We start from the raw sequence: 15,934 nt of genomic DNA, 5'->3' as shown, positions 1-15,934 counted from the left end.
GTCATACTTTGACAACAAACCAACACAACTGGTGATATGCCAGTGTGCGGCTGCTCCCACAGTCACGATCTTACCAGCAGTGTGAAGGAGTTTGCTTTCCTTGTCTGGCCGGGTTGTCCCTTATGGCTTGTGCAGAAGAACAATAGTTACTTACCTGTAATCTGTGGTTCTCCAGCATTGGTGTCTTTCATAGATTCACATGCCTGAATCATTCCCCGTCGTCGGAGTGGGAGTCCCACGGTACATAAAAAAGCAATCATTATGCATATAACAACCAAAAAACCCTGGTAACCTGAACCAGGAAGTAAAGTAGCCTAAGCAACAAGGGAAAAAACTTCCACAGCTATGACTATCACTGTCATTATATACAGTCCAAACTGCAGCCAATCAGGCGACAGCACCCACCAGAATGTTCTCCTCAGAGGCTCAGGCTGTCAGATTTTCTCGCACAGGAGTGAAGCAATACATAATAGCCTAAAAAGACTCTATGGGGAGGTGGGCGGGTTGCATGTGAATCTATGAAAGACACCAATACTGGAGAACCACAGATTACAGGTAAGTAACTATTGTTCTTCTCCAGTATTTGGGGTGTCTTTCATAGATTCACATGCCTGAATCAGAGTAGATAGCAGTACATCACCTTATGCTCATAAGACGCTACTTTGTATCATACACCATATACATTATGAAACAGTATAACCATACAGAAATACATGTGTGCTTCAACATATGCAAAACAATTTCAAGCCACAAATAGTATGGAAAAAGCGTCTTATAAAAGCTTAGTGGAGGAGGGAGAACAGAAGCTCACCTTATTTGAAAAGATTGCGTAGAACAGCTTGTCCAACTGATCCATCCGCATCACTTGCAGCTTCCAAACAGTAGTGTCTGGTAAACGTATGGCAGCTGGACCATGTTGCCGCTTTACAGATCTGGTGAAGAGGCACACCGGCGAAAAGAGCTGTAGATGAAGAGATTGCTCTCGTAGAGTGTGCTCTTGGGGTCGCTTGCAATGGTCTTCCAGCTTGGTCGTGGCACAAACAAATTGCAGCCGAGATCCAGCGCGCTATGGTTGGCTTTGATACTGCATGGCCTTGACGTGGTTTGCCATATGCTACCAAGAGCTGGTCCGATTAGCGCAGTGATGCTGTCCGCTGTAAGTAAAATTTCAGACATCTTTTGATGTCTAAGGAATGCAAGGCCCTTTCTGCCGCTGTTTGCGGATTTGGGAAGAAAGTTTTCAAAACTATGGGTTCATTAAGATGGAAATCCGTCGGGACCTTTGGCATAAATTTTGGATTAGTGCGCAGCACCACAGAATCAGATGTGAATTGCAGAAAGGGTGGATGAACAGTGAACGCTTGGAGATCACTAACCCTTCTTGTAGAAGTTAAAGCCAATAATAAAGAAACCTTCCAAGAAAGGAACTTTAGATCCGCCTTGTGGATGGGCTCGAAAGGATGCCGCATTAGTTGTGAAAGCACTATATTAAGGAGCCAAGAAGGAGGTGGACGCCGAATAGGCGGGAACATCCTAAATAACCCCTTAAAAAATTGTTGGATGACTCTATTGGAATAGAGAGAGGTAATACCATCCTGCCAAAACCTTGAAATTGCAGCTAAGAACACCTTCAAAGTAGAGTGGGAAAGACCAGACCTCGCCAACTGTAGAAAGAAAGGTAGGATTTGTTCCGGTCTTGCGTGGATCGGATGGAGATTAACGGACTGACACCACATGCAAAACCTCTTCCACTTTAGTTTGTAGGTTTTAACAGTTGCTGGTGCTCGAGCATTGGCCAAAACCTCTTGGCAGTCTGGAGGGATATCTAGGTGTGCAAATTCAAGCTGTTGAGGAGCCATGCCGCTAATCTCAGCGATGCTGGGTCCGGATGACAAATTTGACCGTTCTGAAGGGTCAGAAGATGTGGAATTGGTCGAAACTGTATGGGCTCGGCCTCCGAGAGGAGGAGAAGTTCTGTGAACCAGTACTGGCGGGGCCACCTGGGAGCAATTAAAATCATGCGGCAAGGCTGTTGTTTGATCTTGCGCAGAACTCGTGGAACCAACGGGATCGGTGGAAAGGCGTAAGCATACATTTGCGACCAATTCATCGAAAAGGCATTTCCCAGCGAGTCCTTGTGGGGAGCCCAACTTGCGAAGAATGGGCATTTGCGGTTCTGGCTGGTTGCAAAGAGGTCTAGATCGGGATGCCCCCATTCGTGAAATACTCCGTCTAGGAATGGTTGATGTAACTCCCATTCGTGATTCGACGTTGTGGTTCTGCTGAGGGAATCCGCCAGAACATTCGTGATTCCTGGGACGTGAATGGCTTTGAGGTTGATCTTGTGGCGAATCGCCCAATCCCAAATCTCTTGCGCTTGCTGAGATAGGAGGGCTGACCTCGTCCCGCCTTGTTTGTTCAAGTAATGCATACTTGTTGTATTGTCTGTTCTTACAAGTATGCATGCTCCTCGGATGATGGCCTGGAAGGATTTTAGAGCCAAGAATATGGCTCGCAGTTCTAGCAGGTTGATATGCCACTTTCTCTGTTCTAGAGTCCACCTGCCCTTGACTGTCATTCCTTGAAGGTGCGCTCCCCAACCCTCGAGGGATGCATCTGTGGTGACTGTGAAATCCGGCATTTCGACCAGAAATGGACAACCCTCTTTCAAGTGTTTCATCTGACCCCACCATTGAAAGGCGTCCCGCATTCGCGAGGTGATGTGAATGATATCCTCGAATGATCCTGTGGTCTGAAGCCATTGCAGATTGAGCTCCTCCTGCAACGGTCTCATTCTGTACCGACAGTTGGGAATGAGATGAATGCAAGACGAAATCATCCCTAGGAAGGATTTGTACATACGGACTGAAAGGCACTCTTTTGAAAGTAGTGAGCGTGCAAGATTGCATATCTTGATTTGCCTTTCTTTTGACACAAAGGCTTTGGCCAGATCCGTGTCCAATGTCGCTCCTAGGAACGTTCTTCTTTGCAAAGGAGCTAGATGTGATTTCTCCAGATTTGTTGACAGACCCAGGGACTGGAAGAGTAAGAGGCATTTTTGAACATGCTCGGATGCTACCTTGGCTGAACTCGCCTTGATAAGGCAGTCGTCCAGGTACGGGAATATTTGAACTCCTTGCAGACGGAGATGCGCAGTCACTGGCGCTATGACCTTTGTGAAGACTCTGGGTGCGGAACGGAGTCCAAATGGGAGGACTCTGAATTGAAAATCCCTGCCAGCCACTCTGAACCGTAGAAATTTTCTGTGCCTGGGTAGGATTGGTACATGAAAATAAGCGTCCTGCAGGTCGAGGGTGGACATGTAATCTCCCATCGAAAGCAACTGCAGAATTTCTTGGAGCGTCAACATCCGGAAAGACATTTTCTTTAAAAATTTGTTGAGAGCGCGGAGGTCGAGAATTGGACGCCACTCTCCTGATTTTTTCCGGATGAGGAAAAACCTTGAATAAAAGCCCGTTCCCTTCTGTAGGATAGGGACTTTTTCTATTGCTCCTTTTTGAATCATCAAATTTATTTGGGAAAAAAGCTCTTTGAGATGAGCAGGGGGTGGGCCTTTGGGAGGAGAATTTGGCGGAATTTTCGTGAATTCCAGAGTATGGCCTCTGGATATTATATCTAATACCCACTTGTCTGTGGTAATCTTGGACCAATTTGAATAGAAGTGGGATATTTGACCTCCAATTCTTGTACGTGGTAACGGTAGAGATGGTGGCAGGTGGCTGAACTCATTGCTTCTTACCGGACTCTCGTCCGCGAAAGGACTGTTTCCTACGAGACTGCGAATATGGTTGATTTCGCTGTCCGTAATATTGCTGGCGATAATTCTGAGATCTTTGGCCAGATTGAGAGGTCTGAAAGGAACGCTGTTGGTTATAACCTCCCCTGCTAGAGAAGGATCCACGTCCTCTGGCTCCACGGAAGGTAGATTTTCGAAATTGTAAACTACCCAGAGACCTTGCCGTCTCCGTATCCTTCTTAATCGCCTGTAGTGCTTCATCCACATGTGCACCGAACAAGGATTCACCATCAAATGGCATGTCTATAATTTTAGACTGCACCTCCTGGCGAAAAGATGTTGACTTCAGCCAACCCTGCCTCCTCAGCACTGCAGCTCCTGCCAACTGCCTGAACCCCGTTGATGCCACATCCACTGCTGCATCAATGATCTCCGCTGATGCATACTCTCCTTCCTGCAGGATCTTTATGGCCTCGGATTTTGAAGGCTCCGGTAACATGTCGAGGAAAGGAGAGATGTCTGACCACATCTGACGGTCGTATCTCCCTAAAATCGCCAGGGAGTTTGCAGCCCGAACTGTGGTTGCTGCCATCGTGGACACCTTCTTTCCTATTGCGTCCAATCTTCTACCATCTCTATCAGGTGGAGCTGATATGGGCGTTGATGGATTTCTAGCCCGTCTCTGAGCCGCTTGCGCTATAACAGAGTCCGCCTTAGGTTGACCAATTAGGCATGCTGGTGAATTACTTGGGGCTCTATATTTCTTGTCCAGCCTTGGTAACACTGCTGGAAGAGAATTAGGGGTAGCCATCAGTCTCAATCCCTCCTTCCAAATAAAATCAATGATTGGGATTGCCCGAACCTGCTTCCTTGGTTGGTCCTTAAAGTCATACAGGAAGCAGTCATCCTCCTTTGTTTCCATGGGGATCAGGAATCTCTTGGTCGCTCTTTCCATAAGTGAATGGAAAATCCCAATGTCCACCGGGGGAGAGTCCACCGGAGCACTTGGAGAAGGAGTTTGTACCTAATAATTATCCCACTCCGACATGATCGACTGATCATCTACCTCTCCTTCCTCCCTTTCATCATCTGTAACCTGCGATTGACGAGATGGCAACGGAGAAGGTGGTCTTGGTGACTGTAACGACGACAACTGTACTCTTGGCCTGGGTGTCGAAGGAGGGAAACGTCTATAGTAATCTTGCAACATATACTGCAGATTATCAAGCAGTTCCAATGGCATTTGACCAGACGGCACTGGTGCAGGAGGTGTCGGCTGTGGTTCCATATTAGGATCTTCGTACTGGTCCTCATCATCATCCTCATCATCTTGATATTTGATGAGAAGCTCCGATGGACTCCTTGCAGTCCGAAATCTCTCATCTTCTTCGGAATCGTTATCCTCCGATTGTAAAAGTTGCGCCGGCAATTTTAGAGGCGATATAGCTTCTAAAGACGATCCTCTGCGCTGAAGAAGCGTAGTCGCTGTTGCCCTTTGATCAGACACGACAGACAACGGAGTCGCAGTCCACACCTGCATATCCATGCAGGTAGATAGAGGAGGTGGTGACAATCGCGTCGACGGAACCGACGACGGTGGTAATCTTCGTCGACGAGGGCGTCCTCGTTGACGATGGCGTCGACGCGTCCATCTTAGTCGACGCATGGATCTTAGTCGACGAGGCATTCTTCGTCGACGGGGCAACTGTCGACGGTACCACAATCTTCGTCGACGGAGTAGACTTCGACGAGGTAGTCTTCGTAGACGGAGCAACTTTCTTGCTTCTTACCGTCGACGGAACGGAGACGAGGGATGACACCTCCTTCGTCGACGAGATGGGTTTAACACTCACCGAGACCAGCGTCGACGGCGATGAAGCTGATGACATTATCATTGCAGGTCTCGGCGACGAGAATGTAATAGTCGACGTTGAAACCGCGTCAACGATAATAACCGTCGACGCCACTGCCGTCGACGACGGCAATCTCACCTGAGGTAAATTCCTCTCAGGAAAACTTTTAGCTGGCAGAGTTTTTCCTGATTTCCTCGGGGGCGTAGAGGGCTTGGATCCTGAAGGTGGAGACGTCTTCTTAGATGAAGACGAAGACTGACCCGAGCCCTTAACAGACTGGGCTCTCCTCGACACCTTCGCCCCAGTAGAAGAAAACTCTTCTTCAGCCACTCTTTTCCTGGAAGAGATAGAGGAGCCAGAGGCAGTTTCTATCCCTGACAAAGGATCATCTTTATCCTTAAGCTTCTGTAGCCACAGAAGAAGACGTCCTTCCCTATCCCTTAAGGTCTTCTGAGGGAAAGTCCGGCAAATCTTGCACTCCTTCACTTCATGATCAGGATAGAGGCAATAGATGCATTTTTTGTGTGGGTCTTCAGAAAAAAGCCGAAGCTTTCCGCAGGACTCACAAGGTCTGAAGAGGGATCTCTTTGTAGTTGACATCCTAGAAGTTGTAGAAACAGTAGAAACTTGAAGAAACTGAGCAGAGCTCAGGGAGACTCCCTTCACACGACGTGCGGTAGAAAATCTGACAGCCTGAGCCTCTGAGGAGAACATTCTGGTGGGTGCTGTCGCCTGATTGGCTGCAGTTTGGACTGTATATAATGACAGTGATAGTCATAGCTGTGGAAGTTTTTTCCCTTGTAGCTTAGGCTACTTTACTTCCTGGTTCAGGTTACCAGGGTTTTTTGGTTGTTATATGCATAATTATTGCTTTTTTATGTACCGTGGGACTCCCACTCCGACGACGGGGAATGATTCAGGCATGTGAATCTATGAAAGACACCCCAAATACTGGAGAAGCACGCTTCCTTGCTGTATGCAGCACCAAGAACTCTAAGGAGACCTGGCCATGCATATAGAGTGGATCAAAGTGAGCCGTTAAGCATGGAGAGTATCTGAACAGTGTGTTCAGTTTTGTAAAGGGTCTCTGCTATTTCACCTGCAGGACATGCATATTTAACTTTTGGTGTTGAGCTGACTTTTGAATCACAGCATGATATGCTGTAGTCTCATTTGGCTGGAATGACTTTTCTGGGTAAGGCTCCGGATCAGGGCCATCCATGGAGCGGACTTTAAAATAAACTCAAGTGTTGCCCCTATCCCCTGTCCCTAGAGGTTTGTCATGGGGGGCCTTCCTCCCCATAGGTGCTGCCTGGGTTTGACCAGTACAGGCGTGGTAGCAGTGGAGGCGGCGGAGTAAGTGGTATTATTTGTGGTGGTAGTAATCCCCTGGGTGTCAGTGGTTGTCCTCATGGGTTTCGGGTACCAGATGTTGTAGTGTGCTGAAAGCAAGCTTTTCCTCAAAGACAAGCCTGCGCTTCTTTGGAATCTAGGGTAGTGTCATTATAGGTGGGCCCAGGGTGGTGTGGAATATATCTTGCCAGACTCTGGGTGGATGAAGGACCACTTCTGTCAGGTGCCGAGCTCTTCTGCTGGATTTTGCAGGATGGATGCCTCAGAATCCTCCGGTCTCTACATCGAAGAGCTCCTCTACGTCTGCCTGGTGCTCGAATCAGGGTTGCGCTCTAAATCCACTTTGGATCTGAATGAGGGCTTTCGACACTCTTAAGTCAAAGGTGATCCGATGACTATCAAAGCTTGGGGCAATATGTTAAAAGCCTTCTGATGCCTTCTCAGAGTGCCGACTGGAGCCTCATTGTATCAGCGGACCAGTGGCTGGTGGCGTTTTTCTTCCCTGCTTAGGGTTTGATGCCCAACTCCTGCTGGAGCGGTGCTCTGCCTCAGAATGGGGATGTTTAGCAGAGCAGGGTTTTGATCTCTGACTTTCCTGCGCTGGAGTCATACTCACACCCTTTGGAGGCCTCTTCATTCAGGCCCCGGTTTGTTTCAAAGGCAATGATGCCCCATTGTGGTCTTCCCCATAGGATGCGCTTGAGAATAGCAGACAGACCTGAAGGTGGGTTGAGCCACTGTGCCCCCAGATGGGCCCGCTTATTCCTCCTCGATGTAGAGTACGTTGTGCTCCCCAAAAATGTCAGGGGTCTCTGAGGAAGACTGCTGCTGCATCTTGGTGTAAGTCCAGCATCTTTCTCTTCAGTACCACAGTGTCTTTTTGCAGTGGAAGATGAGGCAAAACTCATAGGAGGTATCATGGTCCTAGGACAGACAAAGGTTGCAAAGTTTGTGTTAGTCTGAACAACGGTATTTTGAGTTGTACTTTGTAGAGGTTTGGACAGGTGTGTGTCCCATCAACCCTTCCTGTATTCATTCTCGGAGGAGAGCTAGGAAGAACATGAACGGCAGTGGTCGGTGGAAAGGTCAAATTGGTTTGTCAGCCGGGAAAGCCGATCACGCTGTCATTGTTAACCAAGTCTTAGTCTCATAAGTACAGCATGTGTGTCCAGAAAAAGAACCTGTGAGGATACATGTCAGTTTTGGAACTACTAATGGACATGTCCGAATCCTAAGGCGAAAAAAACAAAAACAATCTAGAGAGGATCTGGTGCCATGGACATTGTGGACTAAAGTAGGAGTTACTGCACATTCCAGGACTTGAAAAGTCTTCGAAGAAAAACAAGTTGAAAAGTCTGAGCCCAACACTAAATGGCAGGAGTATGCAGAGTATGTGCAACTACAGCCATACACATGCTACAAACAAACGTTACAGAGAGCTTCACCAGCCTATGGTGCATGAAAAGTGCAACTGACTCTCCAGGAACCTCAGTGGTATGGAAGCATCCTACACCCAATACATACCATACAACATTACCTATTTGACAACCTAGCTATTCAAACCTAGCTAGGCTAGTTGCTTCAAGGTTATGCAATATCTTTGGGGGGTTTAAACTTTAAGCATTTCTAATATACCTAAGAAAAGAGTGTAATGTGGAATAGACATTTTTTTGGTCACTGCTGGATCTGGGTACTGTGTACGATTCTATTCCATTCCTATAATGCCAGTAACTTCCTTGCTTCTTTGCCTCTCCTTGGTTTATAAGATGCCCCGTTTTTGCACAAGATCACTGTAATTCTACTGTTGGTTACCATGGGAGACCACAACTCTAAAAAGCGAGAGAGTAAAAGTCACAAACTTTCATTTGATGTAAGACTGGTGCCATACTGCGTGGTTTTTAACCAACAACTGAAGATCGGGTTATTTAAGTTGCTTTTGTGAGAGGTTTGCCCTTATAACAGATTTTATTTATTTTAATGAGTTTAATTTGTATTCAAGAATACGTTGTTTGCTTAATGAACTTCAGAATGATCTCTTTTGGATAACTATGGATATTTTGAATAAATAAGCACAGATAAATAGGAAAAGTGCAGATATATATATATAAAGTGTATGCACTCATTTATTACATCCAAGTTTGGTCCAGTTATAAATAAACCTGATCTGATAGGTTATGCCTTAAATGAAGAAACACAAATGGAAAAACAAATGTTTTCAGCATCAAGTATATCAAAAAATAACAAACAAACAATGGAGACGTTCTTTTTGTAATAATTCAAAATGCGTAAGGAACCTAGAAGAAAAGTGTAGCAGAGTCCAATTACCTGGTATTCATTTTGTGTGTGCGAAACCCTAGATAGGGATCAAGTATTAAGCTGGTTGCTAGGTCATCATTTTCACACAGCTCCTTGGCAGTCATTCCTGAAGTCGGAACATATCTGCCTTGGCACTCAAATCCAGCAGCAACAGTGGGGCTAGATGAAGCACAAGCAGTACTATCTGTAAAAAATTAATTAGACAGGACAGTGAGTCACTAAACAAATCTAAAGAAGCTTGATGCTCAATTTATCATGGAGTGAACAGAAAAACCATCTTCACTGGTATTCTGCTACTATTAGTCCTGGTTCTCTCCAATCTAGAACTGGCTGAGATTTTTTTGTGCCAGCAGGGAGTGCCAGTTCAAACATACAAGAACCATGAAGTCACATTAAAGAGTTTATACCTTAAGAGTATCCTCCGTCCCCTACCAATGTTCACCAAGAGGTCCCCCCAGTTCTTATATGCACAGCTGTAGCATAGTATAAGCGATACTAGGAGAGGACTGGATAGGTTTCTTTGAAGAAGGGAAGTCAGGGACATTGTAGCAAAACCATTTTAAAGCTTATTGGCCATTACTCCGCCCTGCACCACCTCTTTCACCACTTCCAAATCTGGCATTCGGAGGCAAGACACTATATCCTCAGCATGGATATTTGGGGAAGTGGGTGGGGGTGGGTTGAGGTTTGGGGGGTCTGGGGTCCAAGGAAAAGGTTCTGTACCTTTTCCAGTTTAACTGTACTTTTTAGACATTAAAATGCATCAGCAGTTCATGGAAAGAGGTGTTCCAAGTCAAACAGCATGCTAATGACTTTGAACACCTGAGCGATAGACATTACAGGACCAGACGGCAGTCAGATGTACAAGGAAAGTGCTACAGCTTTTTGCAAAGCTTTTAGGCAGTTGTTTGGTCTTAGTTTGCCATCCTGAATTATTGCTGCCATTCGGTACTTGTGCTCTTCTGGCAAATACTATGCAAATAAATTATTGCAGTCATACTTCTAATAGTCATTTTAAGTAGGAATGCCTATAGAATTTTCAAAGACAGGCGTGTAGCTGCAAAAGATTTCAGACTTAACCCCACTGCACGCAGGTGTTTATCCAGTGGGTCAGCCAACAGTGCACACACTATTTGTTTTTTCTTGGGGCGTGAATATTTTAATAGGATCTTAAACTGCATAGGACTGAATGCTCAAATATTTCAATAGGTAGCCGGTGTACAAATCCTTCCTTCCACATCACCTGCTTCATTCATCACTTGTGTTACCATTACCTGTCACTGGTGGATTTTATAATGCCACTATATACTCTCCAGTATCTTGCACATCTCGTGACCCCTGTGGTCCTTGAATTTGAGGGGGCAAATATGCCTCAGTGAGGTCAGAATCACCCTTAGACTTGCATTTAGGGCTTGATTTTTGCGCTTTGACATACGATTCCTCAAAACCTTTTCGGCACCAACATTTGTTAACGCTCAAATAGTTAAACGCTTTTTCATAGGCAGCCGTACTGAGTGGCAGCCAAGTACGTTTCCATACCAAAATTTGGAGGTTTTCAGATTGAGCCCAATGAACCTTTTCAAGTCAACTTTAAAGAAGATTTATCTTGACATCTATTCCCAGTCACCTTTTCAACATCATGTGCCTGATAAAGTTTCACTGCAGTAACACCAAAATAATTAGTGGACATGAAAGCTGAAGGCCCCCCATTACTTCACCCCCACCCTGTTCCAGTTTGGTGTGTCTACAACTTGGAACTCCTGGTGATAGTAGTACTTGTTGAACCTATGCTTACTCTGCTTATTTGACGTTGGATGTTTCATTGCCAAAGCTAAATCCAGAGATAAAATGCTGGGGCCAACTTAAAACTGGGCCAATACCATGGCATAAAAAGCAAAATTGTTTTATTCAGTTTTCAAAACATTTTGTTTGTAAAGCAGTACATGTCTAACACAACTGTCCTAATGGTTTCGGGGAAGGCACAAAATACATTAAGAAAATAATTCCTTCGATAGGTACTAATGGGGACCGCAGGCAGAACTAGAATGGTGTCCTAACCATAGGGTTTTATTCAGTGCGGACTGTCTTAAAAAGTGGAGTCCGCTGCGGCAAAGCCTCCTGTTTCTTAGAATCCTGATTAATCCTGTGAAAATTATATTTTATAACAAACTAAACCAGTGGCAACAAAACCAAAAACAGAACTAAATCATAGCAGTGAATCAAACTTCATAATGTCCAAATGATAAATGTGTCCTGTGTAAAACAAATTAAGAATGCAATGAAAATCTGTGTACACTCCTCAAATTAAAAAAATTACAAGCACAACATACATCTAGTACTTGCTCTCCGCTCTGGCATATGCCTGGTGGGTTTTGCCTGCTCCCTTTTATTGTGTCGCAATTTAGTTTGGCTGTGTGGATGTCTGCTGGAATGTCTGCTTCCACTCCGCCTGCCAGTCACAATCATGTTCTTGGATTCTCCCAACCACTTCATGCCAACAGATGGACTGGCCTAGGTGCATTTAGTCGCTCTGCAAAAATGCCCAGGGGAGATGCTGAACAATTGCTGCTTTCGCACCTACAATGAAAAAACATTATTCAAAATAGCAAAACAGAGAACCCAAAAGCAGATTGTTTTTCTAAGTGAACTGACTTAAGAACTACACCCCTCAATGAGGAGAATACATTTGTCAAACTTCAGTATTGCAGTGCAAAAAATGGTTTACCAATGAGCTTGTGCATAACCTATAATAGGATCTCAAAATGTCTACTCAAATGATAACACAACACTTTAGAACAGAGAACAATGTCTGGTAATAGGGGTATAGCAGTCCACAAATGGGCACGTACTAACCTCATCGAGTTTCAGTAGCAGACTAACTTGATTTGATTTATAGTTTATAAAGCGCTTGAATCACCCCTCAAGGGGTGTCTCCACGCTAGGACCTTGCTTTCGTCAGCCAGGGAAAGGGACTAATTAAAACAGTGCCGTCTTAAGAAGCCTCAGGAACTGCAGGTGATCGGCACACTCCCGCAGCTGGATGGGTAGTTGGTTCCTTCCAGTAGGTCGGGGCTAATTGGAAGAACGCTTTACCTCCCTGCCGGGATCTTTTGCAGCGTGCAACTACAAGAAGAGATTTGGACCCAAATCGAAGTGCCCTGGGAGGCTGGTGTTTCGTAAATGTGTCTACCAGATAACAGGGGCCTTTACCGTTTAGGGATTTGTGTACAATACAACATTTCTTAAAACGGATCGGCTTGCGCACTGGGAGCCAATGCAAGAGGGGAAGAGGTGCGGGAGAGAGCCTTGGAGATCAGCCGGGCTGCAGTATTTTGGACCAATTGTCTGTTTAATGACACTTCATTGGCTGATATCGCTTGCAATAATCCAGGCAACTTAATACTAGTGTCTGGATAAGGGTTTTGCGAGTGGATAGGGAAAGGAAAGGAAATACCCTTTGCAGAAGGCTTAGGACATGGAAGCAGGCACCAGTGGTGGAAGAGGCCCGTTCCTTCAATAGCAACATCTGGTCCAGGCGAACCCCTAAGTTTTTTACTGCGGTCTTTGGGGTAGGTGTGGATCCTAGCTCCGCTGGCCACCATCTCGGGGCCATCTCAAAGATGCGTCGCCAAACAGCATAATTTCAGTTTTTCCCGCATTAAGCTGGAGAAAACTGATTCTCATCCAGCAGGCAATGGTCTTCACACCTTCTGAGAAGATGGACTGAGTGTTGGGGTTGTTTCTATCAAAGGAGAGTAGAAGCTGGGTGTATCATCAGCATACGAGTGAACCCTAAATCCCCAAGTACTCCTGCCAACGGGGCAACATAAATGTTAAATAGGGTGGGACTGAGACAGTATCCATGGGGTACTCCCTTAGTCAGTACCGTCGTCTCGGATCGGAAAGGGCCCAAGTTGATAGTCTGAGTTCTGTGTGACAGAAAACTCTGTATCCATTGCGTGGCTGTCCCTTGAATACCAATTTCACTGAGTCTCCTGAGCAGGATTTGGTGAGAGACAGTGTTGAAAGCCGCCGACAGGTCAAGCAGCACCACTAGAGCTACCTGTCCGTTGTTTAGTGACTGTCTGATGTTATCAGTAACAGCAATCAGAGCTGACTCAGTGCTATGTCTGGGTCTAAATCCTGACTGCTAGGGATCAAGACAACCGGAGGCTTCAACGAAGTCCAAGAGGTGTTTATTAATATGTTTTTCTAAAATCTTGCTCAGGAGGGGCAGCAGCGAGATAGGTCGATAGTTGGAGAGCTCGTCCATAGGGGCCTTGAGGTGCTTACGTATCAGAATTATTTGTGCTGCTTTCCATTCAGTGGAGAGAAGACCTTTTTCCAGCGATAGATTTAGAATAGAGCACAAAGGGGTAGCAAGCTGTCTGGACAGCTGTGAGGTGGTCTTAGCCGGGATGATATGGAGAGGTGAGCCACATTTAACCTTGTTGAGTAGAGGCTCTACCTCCTCGGACGTCAGCAAGGGGAAGTGTTCCAGCTTCTGTATATTAGGCAGGACGAGTACGTGGCCACTAGGGGAATCATGTTGGCAGCTTCCGTCTTGGGTAATGTCATATTAAATCGATTTTCTTTGTGAAATGCGTAGCAATTTTGTCAAACAGGGCTCGCGTCGGGGCTTGCTCATTGTTGCATGCTTCTGGGTGAGTAAAAAATGTAAGAATCTGATAAAGGGTTTTGGGAGCATTCCCGGTCTGCTCAAGTTGCAGTGCAATATGAGCTTTGCGTGCATGTTTTATATTTTTAGAGCAGATTTATAGCGCGCTTTATCAAATGTGTTGAGTCGCCAGCGCCGCTCCAGTTTTTTACATAAGCTCTTTTCTGTCTTAAGTACAGGACTGAACCAAGCTGACTGGGTACGCCTAGCTGATCTAGTCCCTAGTTTTAGGGGGGCCAGGAGATCAATGGCCGTATTAATAGTGGAGTTGTACCAGGCTAGGCCAGCCTCAATATTTTCGGTATCGAGGTTCCAATGAGTGGGAGTTAAATCCTGAAATCCTGAAAAAGGCCGATGTAATTTTGTGCCACTGCCTGTGTCCACTGAGGGAGGTTGAGGACGGTGTGTACTGGGGCCCTGAGGCCCCTGAGTTGGAACTCGATCAGTGAGTGGTCAGTCCATGTGAGTGGGCTGGTGGCTCCACAGAGAAAATTGGAGGGATTGATGAAAATCAGATCTAACGTGCGTCCTGTAGAGCGAGTGGGGTCTTCATTGATTTTATTTAAATCTAATGTTACTAGATCTGTTAGGAGCGACACTGCAGCTTGATTTGATATCTTTGCTATGAACATTAAAGTCACCCAGAAGGACAAACTTTTTTGTGGAAATGACATGCGAAGAGATCAGTTCCATAAGTTGGAGTGAGAAGTCCCGTAGTGGGCCGGCAGGCCGGTAGACCAAGGCACTGTTCCAACTATGTTGCGGGTGCAAGTCAATTCTGAAAACAAGAGCTTTCATACTATCATTGCTTAATTGCTCCAGAATAGTTATTTTTATGTGATCCTTATAGATTATTGCTATACCACCCCCCTACCTTAGTTGGCCTAAGGATGCGGTAGCCCTCCGGGCGTTCTATTGCTATGGTGGGGGTGGAGTTGGGTTTAAGACAAATACTGAAGTTCACACAGGATGCCACCATTTTGAATTAAATATGGCACCTCGGAAAAATGTGACGGGTGCTAGATGCATTAAATAACACAATGCCCCTTTAAATAGTGTTTTTTATTGTTTAATAACGATATAAATCACAACACTTCAGTCCCCCTTTTATAGTATCGTACAAAGCGGTTAAGTGGAAAAGGCTTTGAAGATAGTCTTATTGGGCATTTCTGGGCACTAGACTAGCCCAAATAATAATTTTTGAATATGTAGGACAGTAATACACTATTATCAGATTATTCTTCTGAAATGCCTCACGCTGCAGAAAACATCTAACACTCACATTTTTTTATTATGTTAAGCAGCATTATTTCCTTTATACAAAAGCTTTGAAATATTACATGAATATGCAAGATCTTTCTATCAAATCATGACCCATTCCTATTTGGGATAATGAACTATTGTCTGCAGTTATTAAGGATAAATTAGCAACTTAGTCAAGTAGATATTAAATGTTTTGGCCAGCATGGATGATTTATTCTTTGGAACTTTCAAGAGCTTTAACATACACATGGTCTTCAGAAGAGATATTTTTAGATACAGGCAGCTAAATGTGTGCCTTGAAACGCATTTGCCCGGGGTTTTGAGAACAAGAGCCACACAAAACCGTGGAATCATTTTCAAAGCCATTTTCAATCTCTGGATATGCTTTGTTTCTCCGGTAAAATGCTTGTTCAGATTCAGCAAATATTGCTGATTAATGGCCAGTGGACATGAACACACATTGATCCAAAGAAATGTTTAGACAGGCTCTTCAAAACATTAGGCAGAGTATTTAACCAGCTAATTTAGCTTTCCAAATGTGCCTAGCTATGACACAGATATGTTTTACCTCCATGCAGTTATTCCAACGCCATATTAGCACAGTGTCTGCCTCTACAAAACTTGCTTTTGTTTGAAGCAAATCTTAATATGTTAAATAAGTGGCCTATTATTCACAACTATTGGAGAGAGATTCCCAGAACATTAACTGAATTT

At 45.0% G+C, this 15,934-nt stretch overlaps 1 protein-coding gene across 4 annotated transcripts in view; it reads right to left on the bottom strand.

Moving 5' to 3' along the window:
* KMT5B (lysine methyltransferase 5B) overlaps window positions 1-15,934 on the bottom strand; it is a 278,446-nt gene that overhangs the window by 183,482 nt on the left and 79,030 nt on the right. For all 4 annotated transcript variants that reach the window (XM_085644799.1, XM_085644797.1, XM_085644800.1 and 1 more), the window contains 2 exons: window positions 11,610-11,856; window positions 9,289-9,463 (listed from right to left, as the gene is read on the bottom strand). In XM_085644799.1, the coding sequence (XP_085500925.1) occupies window positions 9,289-9,463; window positions 11,610-11,772 (338 nt within the window). In that variant the 5' untranslated portion in view covers window positions 11,773-11,856. The remainder of the gene's footprint in view (window positions 1-9,288; window positions 9,464-11,609; window positions 11,857-15,934) is intronic.

The sequence above is a fragment of the Triturus cristatus genome, chromosome 3_1 (genome assembly GCF_964204655.1).
Source record: "Triturus cristatus chromosome 3_1, aTriCri1.1, whole genome shotgun sequence".
Lineage (NCBI taxonomy): Eukaryota > Metazoa > Chordata > Amphibia > Caudata > Salamandridae > Triturus > Triturus cristatus.
This window is presented reverse-complemented; position numbering and strand designations above follow the sequence as displayed.